At 46.0% G+C, this 17,592-nt stretch overlaps 1 protein-coding gene across 7 annotated transcripts in view; it reads right to left on the bottom strand.

The window, feature by feature from the left end:
- PDS5B (PDS5 cohesin associated factor B) overlaps window positions 1-17,592 on the bottom strand; it is a 257,905-nt gene that overhangs the window by 202,376 nt on the left and 37,937 nt on the right. For all 7 annotated transcript variants that reach the window (XM_073341612.2, XM_073341603.2, XM_073341649.2 and 4 more), the window contains one exon: window positions 11,479-11,605. In XM_073341612.2, the coding sequence (XP_073197713.1) occupies window positions 11,479-11,586 (108 nt within the window). In that variant the 5' untranslated portion in view covers window positions 11,587-11,605. The remainder of the gene's footprint in view (window positions 1-11,478; window positions 11,606-17,592) is intronic.

Genomic DNA, 17,592 nt, shown 5'->3' with positions numbered 1-17,592 from the left:
CCTGGTGTTCCTTGAAGTCATCAGGGGGACAGCTCATGTGGGAGGGACCTGCCACCGCTTTATCCGGAGACGACGATGATTGCTCCACTGGGGGAAGGGCAGGTTCCTCCTCCTTCTCTGGGGATGGCTCCTTAGGTGCTGGAGTCCAAGGCACTGCCCCTGCGTCTGACTCGGTACCATGTTCCGACTCTGGTGCCAGCAGTGCCAAGGGCAGTTTGTCTGAGGCAGCCAGAGAGGATTGGTGGGAATATGGTACTGGCATTACAGGCACACTCCACAGGTTCCAGTATGGCCATTGAGCAGGCCACTGTCCCTGCTGCCACACCATACCTGCAGATACTGCATGGGTTTCGCGGGTCCCAATCCAACTCCAACCATTGCCCTTCCAGCATCCAGGGCGGAGCCACTAAGGCCTGACTTTGCCCACTGACCCTGGTCGGCAACCAGCGAGGGTCGGTGCCTGCCCAACAAGCAGTACCGGGGAGATGGAGACTGGTGCCATGACAGAGAGCGATCCCACCCAGGTGGGGACCAAGGTCTGGTAGACCATCTGGGCAAAGGTGACCTGCGCCGTGACAATCTTTGGCAGGAAGCTTGCCGGTGCTGGTGGCACGGGGACTGGTGCCTCGACCCCAGTGTCCCATGTCTTGCAGGGGAAGAGCACAGTGTTGGGAACCTGGGTCTTCTAACCGGAGATGCTGTGCCGAGGTCCTAGGCCACAAAGATCTATGCCTGCAGTCCAGGGACCAAGGATGCTCCATTGCCCTAAGGGGCAGTCCCATGATCGGCTTGCCCTTAGGTGTTGGGGCCTTAGCCGAATCTAGACCCGGGTGCGTTTGGCCTGCTTTTCCTTTGGCCACCGTGGCCACTTCAGGCATTGAGAGCCCTAAGAGGAGTCTGATCCCTGGCAGGCTGGGGAGGGGTGTTTCCAACCTCAGCAGTACCTCACCATGAAGCCCCAGGACGGGCACATGGCTCGAAGTCCCTTTCCCTTCTAGTGTCAGGGGGCTCTTCTTTTGCCACTTCTTTAGCGCCAGCAAGGGGAAACCAGGCTGGGCCAGGCCCGGTGCTGGCGATACGCTCCACACCGATGCCGAGATGCTTGGCGTGGGGTCCAAGCAGGAGGGCTCCAATGCAGGATGAAGTGCATTCTCTATGAGGAGGGCCCTCAAGCAGATATCTTGCTCCTTTTGGGTTCTAGGGTGAAAGTTCTTACAGATTCTGGACTTGTCCTTTCTATGGGACTCCCCCAAGCACTCCAAACAGCTGTCGTGGGGGTCACTAATAGGCATTGGCCTGATACATGACGAGCATGGTTTGAAGCCAGGACTCCTAACTACCAAACTAACCTAACCACTTAGTTTGCCATTAAGTACCCACAAACTATATGCAAAGAAGATACACAATGGGCTGTAAAGAACCACTAATGCAGGTGCTCCGAACAACTGTCACAAGCAGCAAGAAGGAACTGAGAGGGTGTAGGATTGGCAGCATCTCATATACCAACACATAAGTGCGGCACTCAAGGGGGAGTTACAGCTGACCCTAAGAATACAGATAAGGCAAAAATCGCTGATGACTGTGCACATGGGCGCGCACACATCTAAAATGGAATGAGAAGAAGAACAAGAACAACAACAAGACGACGACAAAGACGACCGACGACGGACAATGACGAGGAGGATAATCATATTCGGCAAATTGTAACTTCCACTGACGTTTCACATAACCCATCTTGTACAAAATGCATTACAATTATGCCATAATCATATCAAAATATCACTGTAAAGAATATGGGGTGCAGTGTCAGATACTTTTCCTCCTTTCAGTTGTGCCTTCTTTGGCTCCCAAAAGGGGAAGTTACTCACCTTGCAGTAACTGAAGTTCTTCGAAATGTGTGTCCCTGTGGGTACTCCACTCTAATCGACGGTGTGTCCCGGCGCCGGTGATCCAAGATCGGTAACAGTGCCTGGTCAGGACACACACGATCAGTTGGTATCTCCCGTCTCGTTGGAATCTTCCTGAGTGCATGCATCCCGCACCCTCCTCAGTTCCTTCTCTACCGTGGAGAAATAATATCAGTACTCCAAAGTAGAGGGGAGGAGGGCAGGGAGTGGAGCACCCACAGGGACACACATCTCAAAGAACTTCAGTTACTGCAAGGTGAGTAACTTCCCCTTCTTCGAGTGCTGTCGCTGTGGGTGCTCCACTCTAGGTGAATGTGTAGCAGTTCCCACTATGGTTGGTGGGACACTGGAGATGCGGCAGTGAGTACTGTAGAGAGTACTGTATGGCCTACTATGGTGTCTGTTGTGGTATCTTGCGTGATAGCATAGTGCTTGGCAAACGTGTGTTCAGGTAACCATGTAGGTGCTTTACAGATGTCAGAAATGGGTACGTTATGTAGGAAGGCAACGGATGTCGACATAGCTCAAGTGGAATGAGTTCTAATGCCTTCGGGTGGTTGAATATTTTCAATACGGTAAGAGGATCTGATACAGTCAGAGATCCATTTGGACAGATGTTGCTTAAAGATAGCCGTACCTTTTGATCTTTCATTAATGGAGACAGAGTCGTGGGGACTTACAGAATGGCTTAGTCCTGTCTAAATAAAAGGCAATTGATCGCTTGAAGTCAAGAGTATGCAGAGTTGCCTCTTGCGGAATTTCGTGAGGTTTAAGATAGAAAACAGGTAAGTATATTGGTTGGTTAAGGTGGAAGGTGGATACCACCTTAGGGAGAAATTTAGGATGTGGTCTCAGACTTTGTCTTTGGAGAACGTTGCGTAGGGACGATAGGCTATCAGAGCGCTTATTTCACCTACTCTACTTGCTGATGTTATTGCAACTAAGAAAGCTACCTTCATAGACATATGAAAAAAAAGAGATGAGGTACCCAAGGGCTCGAATGGAGGTTTCATGAGACTGTGAAGAATGAGGTTAAGATTCCATGTAGCTGCCCTTGGATACATTTCAGGGTAGAGATTTTGTAGGCCCGTGATAAATCGTTTTATGCTGGGAGAGTCCATGGATGACGGTAGGACATGCGGAGTAGGTAAGGATACCACAACTGTCTAGGCCAAGCCAGGGCAATAAGTATCACCCGCGCATTATCGTCTATGATCTTCTGAAGAACACTGTGTAGCAGAGGGATTGGTGGGAAGGCGTACAAGAGAGTTGTTCCATGGGATGAGGAACGCGTCTCCTAGGGATGCAGTCCCGAGTCCCACTCTGGAGCAAAACAGGCTACAATTTCGATTCTGGGTTGTGGCAAGAAGGTCTATTGATGGGGTGCCCCAGAGGGAGAAGAGCTGTTGAAGTATTGCGGGGTGCAGTTCCCATTTGTATTCTGTTGAGAAGTGTCTGCTGAGTGCATCGGCAGTAGTATTGTGGCAGCCGGGTAGGTATGAGGCAATGATTTGTATTTGATGTTGTGTGCACCAATTCCATAGTCGGATGGTTTCCATGCACAGGGAATGTGATCAGGCTCCCCCTTGTCTGTTGATGTAAAACATACATGCTATGTCTGTTAAGACCCGAATAGATTTGTTCTTTATGAGGGGAAGAAAGTGAAGGCATGCTCGTCACACTACTCTGAGCGCTAAGAGGTTTATGTGTAGGCGTGTCTCTGATGCGGACCACCAGCCTCGTGCCCTGTGTCCCCCTAGATGTGCTCCCCAGCCGATTAGGGAAGCGTCCGTGGTGAGCATGAGCATTGGGGATCGTTGCTGGAAGGGAATGCCCATGCAGGTGTTTTCTGGTATTGTCCACCAGTGTAGGGAAGCTAGAACATTGGGAGAAGGAGTTAGCAGCATCCCTAAGGTGTGTCTGTTGGGTTTGAAGTTGGAGTTGAGCCAGCCCTGAAGACATCTCATGCATAGCCTGGCGTGCTGGACCACGAAGGTGGTGGCTGTCACGTGACCAAGGAGCCGTAGATAGATTCTTGCCTGTGTCCTGGGACAAAGAGAGAGCATGCATATCCGTTGTGTGATAGCGAGGAACCTGTGACTTGGGAGTGAGGCTCTGCTTCTAATTGAATTCAGATGAGCTCCAATGAACTCTATCTGTTGTGTAAGTGTCAGGGTGGATTTCTGGACGTTTATTTGGAGCCCTAGGCTGTGAAAGAGGGAGATGGTGAAATGGGTAGCTTGAAGTGTCTCGCCATAAGAGTTGTCCTTGATGAGGCAATCATCCAGGTAGGGGAAAAAGTGTGATTCCATGTCTGGGGAGGTGAACCACGATCACGGCTAGGACTCTCGGCACTGTGGAGAATCCAAAAGAAAGAACTCTGTATTGAAAATGGTCATGACGAATTGTGAATCATAGGAAGCATCTGTGAGCTAGATGAATTGATATATGAAAATAAGCGTCCTGTAGGTCGACGGCTGTGAACCAGTCCCCTTGATCCAGTGCAGGAATTATTGTGCCAAGTGTGACCATCTTGAATTTTTTTACCCTCACAGATTTGTTCAGTAGGCATAGGTCCAGTATAGGCCTCCATCCCCCAGTCGTTTTCTGGGTCAGAAAGTAATGGGAGTAGAACCCTTTCCCTCCATGTTGTGTCTGCACAGTTTCCACTGCGCCTAGTTGTAGAGGGTGAGCCACTTCTACGCGAAGTAAGCGCTTGTGAGAGGGTCACTGAAGAGGGACAAGGAAGGGGGAAGGGTAGGATATAAAAGGGGATAGAGTAACCAGACTGAACTATTTCGAGGACCCAGCGATCCTGTGTAATCCGCTGCCAGGCATGTTGAAAACTCTGGAGGCAGTGGCTAAAATGGGCAAGTAGGTGGTGGATTCAAGGGGAAGTCCTGCAGACCCTCTACCAACGTTTCAAAATTCTTGTTTATTCCCCAGTGGGTGGGAGGTGGTTGCTTGAGCTTGATTTTGTCTGCGCTTAGGGGGTCTAGTGCGACTCCTGGTTATGTCGTATGATTTGGGTTGAGGCCGATAATACTGTTGTGTGTGGGGTCTTTGGTAGGGTTAGTATTGTCTCCTAGGAAAAGATGGGTGAATGCCCAGGGTGTGCAGTGTCGCTCTAGAACCTTTCATGGTGTGGAAGAGTTCATCGGGGTTTGGTTGTGGGGGTTTTTTTTGGGGGGGGGGGGAAGTTTGGAGAAAAGTTTATCCTTATCAAAGGGGAGGTCCACCACTTTGGTCTTCAGATCTTTACGGATGCCAGAGCCATGAAGGTCTGCGCATAACCACAGCAGTTGCAGTAGTAGGGCTGCTGTGTCTAGAGCTGCTTGTAGGGCAGTTCTGGAAATTAACTGGCCCTCAACCAGGATTGATTTGAAGTCTGCTTTCCTATCCTCTGGAATGTAGGAGGCAAATTCAAAAAATGTATTGTAATTATCGAAGTCATAGCTGGTGAGGAGGGCAGAATAATTCGCAATTCTGAATTGTAGAGTGGAGGAAGCGTAAACCTTGCAACTGAAGATGTCAAGGTGTTTAAGGTCCTTGTCTTGAGGGGTGGGCCGATATTGCAGCTGTTTTGTTCATTGTGCAACTGCATCCATGACAAGAGAGTTCGATTGTGGATGAGAAAATAGGAAGTCAGCGTCCTTAGTGGGAACATAGTATTTACGTTCAGCCTTTTGCAAGTTGGTAATAAAGAAGCTGGAGTTTACCAGAGAGTGTCAGCTGGCTCCAAGAGTGCCTTGTGTATGGGGAGCCCGATCTTTGAAGGCGCAGTGAGTTGAAGGATTCTGAGGAGTCTGTGTTGTGTTTCCTGAACCTCTTCTAAGGAGATGTCTTGATTGAGTGCCACCGTCTTGAAAAGTTCTTAAAATTGTTTACAGTCGTCCACGTTCTGTGGAGGCGGAGAGAAGAGGACACTGTCTGGAGCTGATGGAGAGTCAGGGGTCGGTGAGTCAGGATATGGTCCGTAGCTCATGTTCTCAGAAGGGGGTTCAGGCACTCTAGAAGTGGACAGAGCTGGAGATCGAGGCACAGAAGGAGGTAGTGGTTTGGTAGAAGAGGTCTAAGGGTGAGTGGTAGGAGGATGTGGCCAAGGGTACCACTGAGGCCAAGGCATAGGATAGGAGAACCCAGGTGCTGTCCACGGAGGGGTGAAGTAGGGAAACAGACTGGTGGTTGTGAGCCATGACCTGAGGCGGAAAAGGTTCCAGTGGAGGAGGAGAGGCAGGTGGGGAGAGCAACTGTTCAAAAAAATGAGCCCTGTGTGTCAAGGAACAGGGTGTTAGGCTCAGGTGGCACTGAGAGATCACCTTGAATGAGAAACTGTTGCTCCTGCTCCCTGGGCTGCACTGAGCCTGGACAGTGCACTAGCGCATTGTCAATGGAAAGCCTCACTGGTGCCCGGAGGCATGTGGAGGAGCCCTGCAGGGGGTCCGTTGCTGGTGCCAGGGCAGGAGGCAGGCTCGGTACCGACATTCTTCCTGGCAGTGTAGCAGAGCGCGCAGTTGGCACCACGGCTATTTTTAGCCCAGAGGGGGTCAGTGCCAATGTTCTTGTCGGTACCAGAGCAGAGCGCGCAATCTGCACCGCAGCTATTTTTAGCCCGGAGGGGATCGGTGCAGACCTTCTTGTCAGCACTGGAACAGAGCACACAGTCGGCACCGCGGCTATTTTTAGCGCTGAAGCTCTTGGGGCCACGGAAGCCTTCCCAGCACAGGAGGTCGGGTTCCTGCCTCTGTGGGAGCCATGGCTGAAGTGTTGTGACAGCCTTCTGCGCTGTCAATACAAAGAGTAAGGATCTTGCGGGAGACCCTTTACCCTTGTTAAAGTCTCTCCTCGGAGACTGTTGGGCTTCTTGCCTCCGCTACAGAGAGGGTGAAGCCATGCTCCCAATTGGCTATGATCTGGTCAGGGAGCATGAAGGAGAGGGTTTAATTTTCCCAGTCTCCGAAGGCAGCTGCAGAGATTTTTCCATTAGCAACATTTTAAGGCACAGGTCCCTGTTGAGACGAGCCCTGGTCTTGAGGCTTGCAGTGAAGGCATTTTGCAGGGACAAGTGTTTCGCCAAGGCACTTCACACACCATGAGTACCCATCAGATCTTGGCATGGAGACCTGGTAGGAAACACACTTCTTGAATCCTGAAGCCCCTGGCATATTGAATTAGAAATGGCAGGGGAAAGTGTCTCAGCAGGAGACAAGCCTGAGGTGAAAAGTTTTTGGTTTTGGTTTTTTTTTTTAAACTAAGTAACTAAACTATTCCAAGGAAGGGAAACAACTGGGATGTAACTAATAACTATTTCTACGATCTTTGTTAGTGTTTCCTACTGAGACCAGGGAAGAGAAGCAGCACTGCCCTGAGTCCCGTCTTCAGCCGAGGATGGTTGAGAAAGAACTGAGGAGGGTGCGGGACACATGTACTCAAGACGATTCCAACGAGACGGGAGATACCAACTGAGTGTGTGCATCCCGACCAGGCACTGCTACCGAAAAACTCCGATCAGCAGCGCCGGGATGCACCGTCACCTAGACTGGAGCACCCACAGGGACAGCACTAGAAGAAGCAGCTAGGATCCTCTAGCTTGAAGGGTATAGCAAGGGGATATGGAGAACTAGCTCTGGCACATAATAGGAGGTTCCAGAAGCTACTGTTCCCAAGCATTGGTTCTCTGGAAGACAGACCAACTGTGACTCCAATCTCCAGCCTTGAAACAACTAAGGTACAGCTGCTAAGGCTACCTGCAAGTGGGAACCCACTGAGAGGTCCATTGGGTACAGGAACTGGTTAATCTACCCATGTAAGGACAGCGGTACTGGATAGATGTCAGAGCTGGAGAATAGACAGGGCAGCCTTTTACTGGTACCTTCCCTGGGTCTCAGCTGTCCTCCACACTATTGCCTTTTTGCCACAGTCAGGCCCAGACGCTGTTGATCAGGTTCGGGGAATTTTGCACTCTTTCCCCACTTGTCACATCTCCTAAGGAGTAACTAGAGTGGGAGCACCTTCAGCTGCTTCTCGGGTTTCTGAGCAAAGTAGACTTAGTTCTTGCCTTGCTGAGGGTGGCTTGAGCAGTCAATGGCTGACCTGATAACATGAAACGTCCTGGCTGTAGATTAGAGAAGATGTCACATCTGTTGATACAATGAAGCACTGGCACCAGAAATGAAGTTTTGCCTTTCCATTATTTCTGGGCACGATGCTGCACCTTCCTCATTAAAAAGGGAGCAACTCAGGTGAGATATCGGAGATACAATCCCATGTCTTGCCAGAAAGCTCACCAAATAATTAATGAAAATTTTATACTTCACAAGGACCAATTAGTTTTCCTTGCTTATGTTTTGGACTTTTATTAGATGTCATTAAGAGTTCTGCAGCAGGAAGGTCTGGAAAAGACAGCTTGCAGCTGCAGCAGCAAACTAACCGGTTCCGTGAGAGCAGGGCTCCCATTCCCATCTGTCTGTGATGGGTAAATTTTGTTCTGCCTGTGATGCGGTGTTAACCCCACACAAGGCCTGGAAAGGTCAAGATAGCTAAGTCGGCCAATTAACTGCCCAGGCTGCACCTGGAGGAGGAGCTAGGGAACAGGGAATTGATTAGAAAGGGCTCAGCTAGGTAGGTAGAAGTGGGGGCCTATGAAGTCAGGAAGCTAACAACAGATACTGGCTGATTCACCCCCTGGGAAGAGGGAGGAGGGTTTGGAGCTGGTACACGCAGAGAAAGGAGTGGAACCAGGAATTGTAGGAAACATTCCAGGGAAGGAGCAGTGAGGGCTGGGAGAGAAAAAGCACAGGAGTGCTGGGTTGAGGGTCCTTAGACTGGAACCCAGAGCAGTGGGCAGGCCCAGGAAGTGGTACCATCAGGGCAGAGCTGGAGAAGACTGCCTGAGACAGTTTGTGCAGAAGGACTTTGGGTAAACTCAAAGGGGATACCACACAGTGAGTCAGCCAGAAGGCTAAGTCACAAAGAGGAGGCTGCAGTTCCTGGAGCAAGAGGGGCTGCCAGGCGAGATGACACGTAGAGACACCGCCAGGGGAGGGCAGCACCTGACAAGAGCTAATTCCCAGAGCCACCAGGAGGCAGAGCCACATGCCGTGAGTGGACCCCATGACACTGCCCTTAAAGCTGCAAGATGGCTGAAGACACACTGTTCAGATCTGAAGGGGAGATAACCCTAATTTTTTCCTAATGTTATACTGCACTAAGATTCTTGGATACAGGAGACTCCAAACAACTTTGACTGTATCAAGTCATCTTGATTTCTGAAGGATACATTAGATGTACACAGTACACCCATGCTATAACACCCTTCACAATAATTAATCTTGGGCTGTAACAAACCCTGGGGGCTGGAAGAGCTGTCACCCTCCTTCCCCCCCCCCCCAAAAAAAACCCGTCCACAGGTCTCTTTTTGTTATAACGAACTCCTGTCTATAACAAACAAACAGCTTGGATCCCGAGGGGTTTGTTATAGTGAAAGTAACCTGTACCTTTAAAGAATAAAGGAAAACTCTTCCCAACTCCTGAAAGAATCTGAAGGATGCTATGTATGCATGTGCATTATATCAAGAAAAATCTTAGAAAAATAGTAACTGAACTAAATGCTCTGTATTTGGAACCTGAAAAGGAACTACCCATTACTCAGGTTCCTGATCTTGAAAATCTGATACTTGTCAGCAGTCTATAAAAATTCAACTGCAACGTAGAAGCATGTACCTGTCTGCCATAAAATTTACTTTTTGGCAAAGTCTCTTGAGAACCTTTTCTAAATCCTCTTCAACAGCAGGTCTCCATAAAAACACATTCTAATGAAATGAGTTTTCAGTATCATAGTTTCCTTCTATAGATTGAACTAAATTGTTTTTTGGATGTCCCTTGCCACCATACCTCTAAGACACTGACAAGGAACTCAAGGTGCAGTCAGCTAACCATTCTGCTGCCTTAGTCAAAGAAAATGTTTTATTTAAAACCAATGGATAGGAATTGGCCCTTAGCTCTTGCAGCTACAAAAATATAACTCTGGAAATCAATCCAGCATCCATAGATTCCTGCACCCCAGTTTCTATGATCTCAAATGCCTGGCTTAAGGGCAACATCTGCTATTCTACTGACAGATCTTTAACGCCTGGAGTAACCTCAAACTGGAATGACATTTTCCTTCCCGTGTTAGAACAAATATTTCAGTAGCATTTCGAATTGTAGTAATGCTCTTTATTTTTAGAACTTAGAGTTGTAGCCACCCAAGAAACTGTTCCCTACATGTTTGTGTGATACAAGTTTAAACATCTTAGAAACATCTAGAGTTTGTGGTAGCAAATTTTAATGGAAACCATTTCTAAATCCCCTGTACTTCTTCAAAAAATTTAACTATCTAGGAACTCCTGATGCTGATCCATCAACTTTGTCATATCATTATGGGCAGGAAAAACATTCTGGAGCTTTGCACTTAGAAAAGAATTACATCCCCATCTGTTTTCCCTAGTGCCGTAATATCCACTCATCTTTTTCAGAAAGGTTTTCATATCCAAATGTGTCAAATGGTCTAATTTAAATATCATGTTATTCAATACTTTAACCTTAACTAATAATTCTCACATTGCAGCCTGGCACAACAGAAGTACTTATAGGAAGTAATTGTCTCTTACTTGCAATCTGCTGTCCTCAGCCACATTAAGACAGTTTCTATATTCTAGTGCATTAACAACTGGGATTAACCCTACAACATTTTCATTTGGTACTAGACAGCCTCCTACTGCAAAAGCACTAATTAAGCTATAAAAAGGGAAATTTTATTTTTATTTTTCTCTTTCCTAAGTCTATATTTTATATGAAAATGAACCACAATAGGATGTTCCTCCACTGAAGAGGTATTCAAAACAAATAGGAGAAAAGATAGGGTATCAAATAAAAATTTTAATGCATTTCCCTGTGCTGATCAAAAAACTGAACCTACTAGTTCTGGACTGGCTCTGTTCTGTCACACCTCAGCACCACTATACTGGAAATCTATCAACCACAGATTCCTAACAGAGCACACAGAACCTACTGGAGAAGGCAAATTATTTTTAAAATGCAATCACACCTCTTTCCAGAATAAAGCAGCTGGCACCACCACCCTCCTGAGATATGTGAAAGGGATTCTGAAAGTGAGAGGAAGATTCATCCATACTTCTCCCATAAAGGTATCACACACTCACCCAGGGCAATTCCCTTTGTTTCCTTCCTATTTAAGGAGATCCTTCCATATACATAGCCTTGTTTTTAAAGAAGAAGAAATTTTAAATAGTATTTCATAGAAATAGTAATATGTCATTTATTTCCACTATTCATTGCCACTTTGTGCTTCTAATTTTATTCAAATATTTTTGGACGGACTAGTCTGAGGTAGCAGCAGACCACAAAAACAGAAAGCAACCAATAGTTATTCTGAGAGTATAAAACGAGTAAAAAAACCACAAATTTAATAGGTATAATATATATATTATGCAAAGTCTCATGTTCATATTGAAAGTAATTTCAAGATACCCCAAATGAACCTCCAAAATTTAGCAAGCTGTTTACTAACCTTTAACCGCCTCACCATCTCTTCTTTAGATATTTTATCAGAGATTTCTTTGACTCCTGGAGGATACGTAATTTTTCCATCATTGGCTCGTGTCTTTGAATGAGCCATGATTTCACTGTTTTAAAACCTTTAAAGAGAAAATCAAAATTAGTTAGATTAAAAAACAATGATTTGTGAAAGTACTATCTTGATATAACTTGCAATGCAACAGACGGGTGAATACATAAGCCATCTGCCCCACTGGGATATTATTTTATAGGCAGTGAGATGAATATGAAGGGCCCTAAATTTACCCTTCAAACACACACTTGCAAGTACAGCAGAAGCCAACAGGAGCAGTACCCTTATTACTGATGGTAAAGTTGGACATTGTTTGTCTTTCAGTAATCAACGGTGTGACTATACAGACCCTAAGGTTTCTTCTCACATAATGGCATCCTAAATAAAGGAACCAAGAGCAACTGTTTTCTTGAGATATTTTCAGCCACCAAGACATTCTAACTGAACAGGACCTCCGGAAGTAGAACATAAACAGCGGTACAACAATCCCTCATTCTTACTTATAATTTGACCATTATACTTAAGGAGCAGATAATGCTGCCTTTAGTTACCATGCTGACAGCTTGATAAATCAAAACAACAACATGCTCCCTAGATCCTATGGGCTTCTAGGATCTCATAGTAGATCTCTCTTAAGAACTAAAGAAATAGTTAGAAAAACAGAAGTAAACAACTTAAAGATGTTGGGTAAAATTTTCCAAAGCATTTAAGTGATTTAGGAGACTAACTCACTTAGGTACCTTTTGAAAATTTTACTTATAATTTGCCGATTGTATGCAAGAACCCTCATCTCCCATCCTAGAAGAGATGTGGAAAAACTCTGAAATGTAGCAGGAGCATGGGTAGTAGCAACAGCAGGAGAAGGGAAGAGGACAGGCCAATTGGGAGCTTTCTCCCTTGACCCTGCTCCAAACTTTGGGGCAACAGGCCCAAGATTCCCTTTTAGCCCCCAGAAACATATTGACTAGAACTACTCCAGCAGCACTTCCAGGGAACCACCTATAAGAAGCCCAAGGAAAACAGGACAGGAGCTACACATCAGCAGACTTTTACAACCTTTAATATCTGCAGTGAAGTGATGCTTATCTTTATTATTTGAATTACCACAGTCCACAGAAGCTCTACTCATGGACAAGAACCCCACCGTTAGCTGCTGTACAAACACTGAACAAAAAAGTCCTCGCCGCAAGGAGTTCACAATCTAAGCACATGCAAGAGACAACAGGAAGAGTACAAGGAAACAATGAGACAACATTTGTGACTGGCAGTGGTCACAGCACATCAGCAGCCCAATCATCCTCAAGATTTTTGTAGACATCATGGTTAAAGAGTTTTGAGGAGGGATTTGAAGGAGAATGAGATAGCGGATGTTTACAGGAATCACCTCCCCAGCGTTAGAGTCAGCATGGGAGAAAGAAAAAAAAAGATACTTGTTTGAAAATTTAAACAAGTGGGCAATGGAGACTGACATCATGGGGCAACTGGAGGCAGGCATCAACAGCTTGATGCAAATGAGAGATACGTAGGGTGGGGATTGATGTGAAGGGCCCTGAAAGTGAAGATAAGCATCTTATACTTGATGTAATAACCAAGGGGGAGCCACTGGAGGTTGTAAAGAGGGATGACAAGGTCAAAGCAATGGGCTAGGGAAATGATCTTTCAGCAGCACTCTGAATGATTATGAGCAGAGAAGATTGTCAAAGTCCAAGACAAGTATATTGCAGGAATCAAAATGTAAGATGATGAAAGTGTGGTCAAGTTTTAATTGTGTGGATGGGTAAGGGCCATATCTTAGAGGTGTTATGCAGAAAGAATCAGCAAGATGTAAACATAGCCTGGGATAGGAAGATCTAGATAGAGGTCCCAGTCGAACAGGAGGCCCAGATTACAGACCTGAGTGACAGGCAGGTTCGTGGTGTTGTCCTCAGTGATCAAAAAAGGTGGTGGTGGGGAGGGCTTGAGGAGCAAGATTGGGAGCTCTGTTTTTAGTCATGTTTAGTTGGAGCTGATAGCAAGACATTTATAAGGAGAAGTCAGAGAAAGAGGCCAAGATTTCAGTCTGGACAGAAGGAGACAGGTATGGAGTAGAGAGGTAGATCTGTGAGTCACCAGCATAGAAATGGTAGCATATCAGATTATTCAGAGAAGGTACAGAGGAAGAAGAGAAGGGGACAAGGACAGAGACCTGAGTAGCACCTACAGAAAGCCGGAGATGTATGAGCAGCACTGTTCCCTCTAAGCTGTGTGTGCCAGTGTGCACAGATCCTAAACTCCGTGCACATAGCAAAACACCACACGCACAAAAATGTGCACAGAAGCAATTTTTTGCACACACGGCCTGTCAAAAATTAGAGGGAACATGGATGAGCAGAATCGTCTAAAGGATAACCATTTTCCCCACCATCACTGACAAGTGGTCTCTGTGAATCCCTATTTTCCCTTCTCCCCATACAAGGGTTCCCCTATCTCCACCCCACCTGGGTTCTGCGTCCCCCCAACTCCCTATCCACCCACTCCAAGGTCCCTCATTCTCTCTCCTCCTATGGCAGAGGGTCTGTACAACCTTGTTCCATACTAGAGGCCCCCTCCCATTCTAGTGTCCCTCATTCTATCCCTCTCCCCACATGCCAAGAGCTGTGTGCACACCCCTATCCCCCCCCTTACTCTCTCCCCCACCACCATTATTCTTCTGTCTGGCTGTTATGTCATTCAGAATGTCAACATGTTAACTCTATTGACAGGGTAAGCAAGGATACTGTTATGCAGAATGCATTAATGGGTGCCATCAACCAACTGTTTGATCTACAGATAATTGTAGAGGTGCTTGAAGCCACTATGGCTGTGTTAATCAGATGGAAGGGACTCCACTTGTTCTGCACTTTTCTCCTTTGTTTTCCAGTTTTCTCAAAACCAAAAGGGTTCTGATCAGTGGCCACTGATGCCTAGTACATTCCATGAAATGTTGGAATTATGGAATGCAACTTTCAAAAAAGTTAATGCATTACATATAGAAAAAGGCTGTGGAGTTGAGTGTAAGGCCTTTGTAACCACGGCCAAAAATTGTATATTGTTTGGAACCAGGTTACTCAAGAGCTCACCTCTTTCCCCAGGCCATGCTGTCACACCTGAGATCAAAAGAAGCATTCATATTGGAACCTCGATATAAAAAGTGAGAATGAGCTGCTAAAAGGTATTCACCATTGGGGTCCTTAACAGTGGAATTTGGTCTCCCCACCAGTGGTTTGCCAGACCCCAGATGTTAACTTTCTTGGCACACTGAAAAGCTCACCTTTTTTCACCCCTTCAGTCTTGAGGAGGGAATAAGCTAAGAGTTGGAGGAGTTTGGTGGATATCTGTGTATTAGTCCTTATGGAGGTGTTAGGACTCTACAGTTAAGGCTGAGCTGAGTTTTTCACCTAAGCAGAGATTAACACACACTCCCTCTCTCTCTGTATGAAAAATACAGTGTGTCCTCCCCAAAATTATAGCATTTTTGAATTTTCTTAGAATTTATAAGTAAATATGTTCACTGATGAGTTAAAAATTAAGTTTAAAATGGGTAAGTGTCAGACCTTTTAACTTCCCATAAAGTTAAAATTCACTGGTTTCAGAGTAACAGCTGTGTTAGTCTGTATTCGCAAAAAGAAAAGGAGTACTTGTAGCACCTTAGAGACTAACCAATTTATTTGAGCATAAGCTTTCGTGAGCTACAGCTCACTTCATCGGATGCATACTGTGGAAAGTGTAGAAGATCTTTTTATATACACACAAAGCATGAAAAAATACCTCCTCCCACCCCACTCTCCTGCTGGTAATAGCTTATCTAAAGTGACCATTCTCCTTACAATGTGTATGATAACCAAGGTGGGCCATTTCCAGCACAAATCCAGGGATTAACAAGAACGTCGGGGAGGGCGGGGGTAGGAAAAGACAAGGGGAAATAGGCTTGGAGAGAGACTGGGAGTGGCTAAGTCATTATGCAAGGTAACCTAAGTTAATTGTATCCAATTTGCAAATGAATTCCAATTCAACAGTTTCTCGCTGGAGTCTGGATTTGAAGTTTTTTTTGTTGTAATATAGCAACTTTCATGTCTGTAATCCCGTGACCAGAGAGATTGAAGTGTTCGCCGACTGGTTTATGAATGTTATATTCTTGACATCTGATTTGTGTCCCTTTATTCTTTTACGTAGAGACTGTCCAGTTTGACCAATGTACATGGCAGAGGGGCATTGCTGGCACATGATGGCATATATCACATTGGTGGATGTGCAGGTGAACGAGCCTCTGATAGTGTGGCTGATGTTATTAGGCCCTGTGATGGTGTCCCCTGAATAGATATGTGGGCACACCTGGCAACGGGCTTTGTTGCAAGGATAGGTTCCTGGGTTAGCGGTTCTGTTGTGTGGTATGTGGTTGCTGGTGAGTATTTGCTTCAGGTTGGGGGGTGTCTGTAGGCAAGGACTGGCCTGTCTCCCAAGATTTGTGAGAGTGTTTGGTCATCCTTCAGGATAGGTTGTAGATTCTTAATAATGCGTTGGAGGGGTTTTAGTTGGGGGCTGAAGGTGACGGCTAGTGGCATTCTGTTATTTTCTTTGTTAGGCCTGTCCTGTAGTAGGTGACTTCTGGGAACTCTTCTAGCTCTATCAATCTGTTTCTTCATTTCCGCAGGTGGGTATTATAACAAAGAAAATAACAGAACATATCTATTCAGGGGACACCATCACAGGTCAAATCAGATGTCAAGAATATAACATTCATAAACCAGTTGGAGAACACTTCAATCTCTCTGGTCATGCGATTACAGACATGAAAGTTGCTATATTACAACAAAAAAACTTCAAATCCAGACTCCAGCGTGAAACTGTTGAATTGGAATTCATTTGCAAATTGGATATAATTATCTTAGGCTTGAATAGAGACTGGGAGTGGCTAAGTCATTATGCAAGGTAACCTATTTCCCCTTGTTTTTTCCTACCACCCCCCGCCCCGCCCCAGATGTTCTTGTTAAACCATGGATTTGTGCTGGAAATGGTCCCCTTGATTATCATACACATTGTAAGGAGAGTGGTCACTTTAGATAAGCTATTACCAGCAGGAGAGTGGGGTAGGAGGAGGTATTTTTTCATGCTGTGTGTGTGTATATAAAAAGATCTTCTACACTTTCCACAGTATGCATCCGATGAAGTGAGCTGTAGCTCACGAAAGCTTATGCTCAAATAAATTGGTTAGTCTCTAAGGTGCCACAAGTACTCCTTTTTTTAAAATTCACTGAAACTTTGTGCTCATAGGCTACATATGAATTGCTTAGGGTTAACAGTGTTTTTGTTTTGTTTTTTGCCATTCTTTAGCAGAGGCTGAAGAATATTGTTCGACACCAGAGAATTCTACAACAGACTACCCTCTTTCATGGTTGAGATCTGCTGCTATTTATCTAAATGGGAATGAGGCTAGAAGGTAGGCTACTATAAAAGATGGCCATTCCCTTCATTCACCTGCACCTCACAGAGGGCATTCTAAGGGCTTGTCTACACTGGCACTTTACAGAGCTGCAATTTTCTTGCTCATGGGTGTGAAAAAACACCTCCTGAGCGCAGCAAGTTTCAAAGCTGTAAAGTGCCAGTGTAGACAGTGCACGAGCGCTGGTAGCTATTCCCCTCATGGAGGTGGGTTTTTTAGGGTTTGTCTACACTTGCATTTTATAGCACTCTAACTTGCTGGCTCAGGGGTGTGAAAAGTCACCCCTCTGAGCACAGCAAATCTGAGCGCTTTCAAGCGCTAGTGTGGACAGGCTTGGAGTGCTGGAAGCTGCGCTCCCAGTGCTCTGAGCTAATCCCCTTGTTGAGGCGAGTACCAGGAGCGCTGGGAGAGCTCTCTCCCAGTGCGCACGCGCAACCACACTCGCAATTCAAAGTGCTGCTGCGGGAGAGCTCCTGCGGCAGCACTTTGAAGTTTTCAGTGTAGCCACACCCTTAGAGCGCTGAGAGCTCTCTCCCAGCGCTATGTTGAACTACACAAGCCAAGTTAAAGCACTCCCGCAGCAACGCTTTAACATT

The sequence above is a fragment of the Lepidochelys kempii genome, chromosome 1, assembly GCF_965140285.1.
Source record: "Lepidochelys kempii isolate rLepKem1 chromosome 1, rLepKem1.hap1, whole genome shotgun sequence".
In the NCBI taxonomy this organism is placed as follows: Eukaryota; Metazoa; Chordata; order Testudines; family Cheloniidae; genus Lepidochelys; species Lepidochelys kempii.
Note: the sequence above shows the minus strand (reverse complement) of the source record. Positions and strands in the feature narration are given on the sequence as shown.